We start from the raw sequence: 3,754 nt of genomic DNA, 5'->3' as shown, positions 1-3,754 counted from the left end.
ATTAATTTGTTTTTAAAAATATTGGCATTTAAAAAATGTTAAATCATTTTTTCAAATAATATTTTACTAATATGTCAGTCTTCCTGTTAATTTGGTGACAGAACAAAGTNATTTTGGGTAACTTTTGCACTCTTGTTCTCTAGCATTCTTCTCCACTAAACAACACCACCCCGCCCCCCCCCCCCCCCCCCCCCAAAAAAAACACACACACACAAGAAAAATCCTTTTAGTGTAAGTGGACTACTAAATCAATACTTTTGATTTGAAGGTTGACTTTGGTGACTTTCAATTTATGCGCATTGTACCAAAAGTTGTGCGGTATGTTTCAGGGGTTGCCACAGCTCAGTTAGGATCAGGAGGTTGGTGAACCATAACAGTCTTTTATATTTCTTCTTTTGATCATAGTCCAATTCTTCTTCAAGTTCTTCTGTTCTTGAGAGGGACAGGGGATTTGATGTCCTGCAGGTCACTTATGCTTTCTGCTAAATTGTTACACTATTATTATCTTTTTTAATCTTCTTTCCTGTTCTCATTTAATGTATGTTTCTTTTGCTTCTACTTTCAGAGTTCAGTGGAGAGGAGTACAAATCTGCAAAAGTTGATCCAATAGCCCAGTTTTCTAAGCCTGTTGCTGTATGGGATTTAATATTTTGTGATAAAATTTTCTTTTTCTTATCAAACTTAAGCCATTTGTATTCCTTAATTAAAACTCTATTTTTCCAGTCTCATATGAATAGAGATCATGCTGAAGATACAAAAGTCATTGTGCAACACTGGACATCAATTCCGGTAATCTGAAATATCACTCTTACTTTGAACTGGGAAGCAGATGAATTTTTTTTTCTTTCTTTTTGTTTCTGGATCAGTGTAGGATATCTTCTCATCATTATACACCCAAGACTGCCCTGGCTGGTAAAAATTAAAAGTGATAAAGTCCAATAAATTGGGTGCCATATGGTTACACCAGAATCTATTGAGTCTACCCATGTGACCTGGGTGTATGATGTGCATTCTTCAATTGCCTGGATGTGTTTATGATGCCATTTTAAAGAAATGAAATACACTTACATGCCCTCGCACCCATATGTGGGCAAGAGAGATAGAGATGAGTTTGATTCACTTCATAAAAGCTGGAATTTGGTTTTTCGGCAGGTGGACTTTGCTTACATGCTGGATTTGGATAGCCTTGGTTTCAATGTTAAGGTATTCTCAATGTTTAACAATTTTTTTTTGTAGCTGTTTATATTTTTGAAAACTCATTTTTTCTTTTGTTGAGCTAAAGGGGGCTTTACTTTAGTATTTGATCCTTTTTTTTTTTTTTTTTTTGGTCACTAACATTAAATAAAAATTGTCTTTTGAATTATAAAGAAGTCGTTCATTTTCTGTTTTGAACTTTCTCTTGTTTCTTCTTTTAGGCTGGTTATCAAGGGACAAATTTCAAGCTTCGAATTCCTTTCCCTAGGAGTGCTGAAGATAGAAAGTGAGACATTTTATTTGAGAAACTCTGCACATGTGCTCTTCTGCTTTTGTTTCACTCTAATTATTTGAGTTTATGCTGCAAGGGTTCTAGTTAGTTTGATACTAGACAGTGGTCACGGATAAAAATTGATATCAATTTATGAAATATCAAATGATATGCAACAATGGAAAAGTGTTGCTTTTGTCCCCCCACAAGAGCAAAGGGGCATACCCCAGAAGGACCAACATGCCACCACCACTCCTAAGTTGGGGAGGTGACTAGTGCATTACATGAACTCTTGAAACCAACTCAAAAGGACCAAAGAAACATTAAGTGGCCCTACAGATATCCTCAGAGATACACCATTTTTATAGCCATAATATTTTATAATATATGATGACAACAGATTTCCAAGTCTCCATAGAGTGTCATGTAAACTGTGGGTCGGAGAAACTTATTCTTCATATTTTGGGTTCCGTACTATTGTCCTCTGTTCACTTGGAAACATACACAGGAGTGTGGAAGGAGGTGTACCATCCCCTGCAATGTAATCATTGCTATATCCCTTGTGGTATAGCAATAAGAGAGGTCACTGCTTCTTGCAGTGTGCTTGTTGTTTCCATTTAATTACAGAAATCCTTTTCTGAATACTGTAATATTTTGAATTTGCTCAAGCTGAAATTTTAAAATTTTCCCCCCTTTTCATTGAGAAATTTTGTTTTTACCATGCATGTACTGTCTCTTGCAAAAGATAATAGGTTAAAAAGGTTGCTAATATAATATTTAGCTGCATTCTTTGGGCTGAATTAGTTTCTTTCAGCAAACTAATATCTTCTTGTATCTTTCTAGGGATGTGAAGACTCTTGTAGTTGAAATGCTTCAAGCTGCTAAGCCCCTAGCTGATTGATTCCAGAGTAGAAAATAACAGATTTGTGGACAAAGATATTTTCATTATGTTGGATCATGCAGCACTTCACAATTGCCTTCTGTGTACATGGACAAATTTAAATCGTGGAAAACATGTGAACGAAGATAACTCTGGTGGAAAGGTGACTATCAAATTGGTATACTTTTAGCTTATTTCTCTTATATGCTCTAGAAGTTTTACTTTTAGCAGCTGCTGTGGTTAAATGAGTCACGTAAATAACCAATAAAATCAAAACTGTTGGTATGAGATATTCAAAGAAAATACCATTAAATGTTTCATCTTCTTTTGATTTTTGTGTGGAATTATATAAAGAATTCTGTCAAGTAATCCAGTTGTATTTGAAATATATATGAGACAATATCATAGTGTTTATATATCCCTGCACTTGTTTCAAGCTCAATTGTTTTCATGAGCATGCATTTGATGGACCTGATGGATCTTTTAATTTTTATTTTTGAAGAGATGATGGATCAATTTTATATCTGGAAGAGAGTATTTAATTTGGCCAACCTTCACCCTAGAAAGTGTGATCGAATATTACCTGGTATTAATGCTGTATCAGGTGTTTGCGTGTAAGTTAAAGGTGAGGTTTGATTTGATTATAGTTGTATGATGGCTTCCATGAATAATGTACGGATATCATTGGCATCAATATTAAGGTCTTTGGTAATGAAATTATTACTACTTTCCAAAGACTCATTTGTTATCAGTTGTGGTTATGGAGTTTAACCTACGTACTTGATTCATATTTTGATCCTATTGCTGTTTTTCCTGTGAAGTGGTGTAACCGTATGAGTGAAAGTGAGTGTTGCGGCATCAAAAACTGTCTTTTGTGGCAAGAAATTCATTTAACCTTTTTTTGAAAAAAATCTCCTTTATTCTGTATTTAGTCGAAGAATTTTGAGGTGAAATTTTACTCCCAAGTTGTAATTTGGAAATATAAAATGTTGATCTCCTCGATTTGGGTTACCAAAGTAGTTGAATGAAAATTTTCATGGAATTTTGAAAATGTCAAGTATCTAAATCCCTAGTTTAAATTCTATGGGAAGAGATGCTATTTCTAAATTTTTCTCACGCTACTAGTCTCAAATAACCCATTGTTATGTCACGACGCAGAAGTTATTTAAAGAGCTGTTAGTGAAATTACAATGATGATAGTGTTGGGTCAAGATGAGAATATTGTAAGCCCCAGATATGGTCTTTGTACGTAGCATTTCTCTGCAAATATAGGTCTCTGTTGCTTGTTTGTAGGAGAAAGACGTTGGCATACTTATCATGTTACCGTTGTTATCATTAGTTAAATGAGCCCTAGACGGTGAATAACATTATTGCATTCTCGAAGCCCCCTGTTACCAAGAATTCTTACT

At 34.7% G+C, this 3,754-nt stretch overlaps 1 protein-coding gene across 3 annotated transcripts; it reads left to right on the top strand.

The window, feature by feature from the left end:
• Positions 1-243: 243 nt before the first annotated feature.
• On the top strand, positions 244-3,096 carry LOC112033752 (glutamyl-tRNA reductase-binding protein, chloroplastic). Of its 3 annotated transcripts, none has more exons than XR_010632315.1 (7): positions 244-359; positions 566-633; positions 724-789; positions 1,153-1,203; positions 1,416-1,480; positions 2,309-2,508; positions 2,848-3,096. XR_010632315.1 is itself a non-coding variant. In XM_065781784.1 (6 exons), the coding sequence occupies exons 1-6, from the start codon at positions 293-295 to the stop codon at positions 2,364-2,366; spliced, it is 375 nt and encodes a 124-aa protein (XP_065637856.1). In that variant the 5' UTR covers positions 244-292; the 3' UTR covers positions 2,367-2,787. The 3 variants fall into 3 exon arrangements, 1 of the variants encoding a protein (XP_065637856.1); XR_010632316.1 differs by having other exon boundaries at positions 2,309-2,523; XM_065781784.1 differs by lacking the exon at positions 2,848-3,096 and having other exon boundaries at positions 2,309-2,787.
• The last annotated feature ends 658 nt before the right edge of the window (positions 3,097-3,754 follow it).

The sequence above is a fragment of the Quercus suber genome, unplaced genomic scaffold (assembly GCF_002906115.3).
Source record: "Quercus suber isolate HL8 unplaced genomic scaffold, Cork oak 2.0 scaffold_278, whole genome shotgun sequence".
NCBI lineage: Eukaryota > Viridiplantae > Streptophyta > Magnoliopsida > Fagales > Fagaceae > Quercus > Quercus suber.
Note: the sequence above shows the minus strand (reverse complement) of the source record. Positions and strands in the feature narration are given on the sequence as shown.

Bases quoted from the DNA above. Each gene is read 5' to 3' on its own strand.
- LOC112033752 (XM_065781784.1), top strand. From the start codon at position 293: ATGCGCATTGTACCAAAAGTTGTGCGGTATGTTTCAGGGGTTGCCACA. The intron at 360-565 runs GTTGGTGAACCA...TTCTACTTTCAG, and splicing joins AGCTCAGTTAGGATCAGGAG to AGTTCAGTGGAGAGGAGTAC. The intron at 1,204-1,415 runs GTATTCTCAATG...TTCTTCTTTTAG, and splicing joins GCCTTGGTTTCAATGTTAAG to GCTGGTTATCAAGGGACAAA.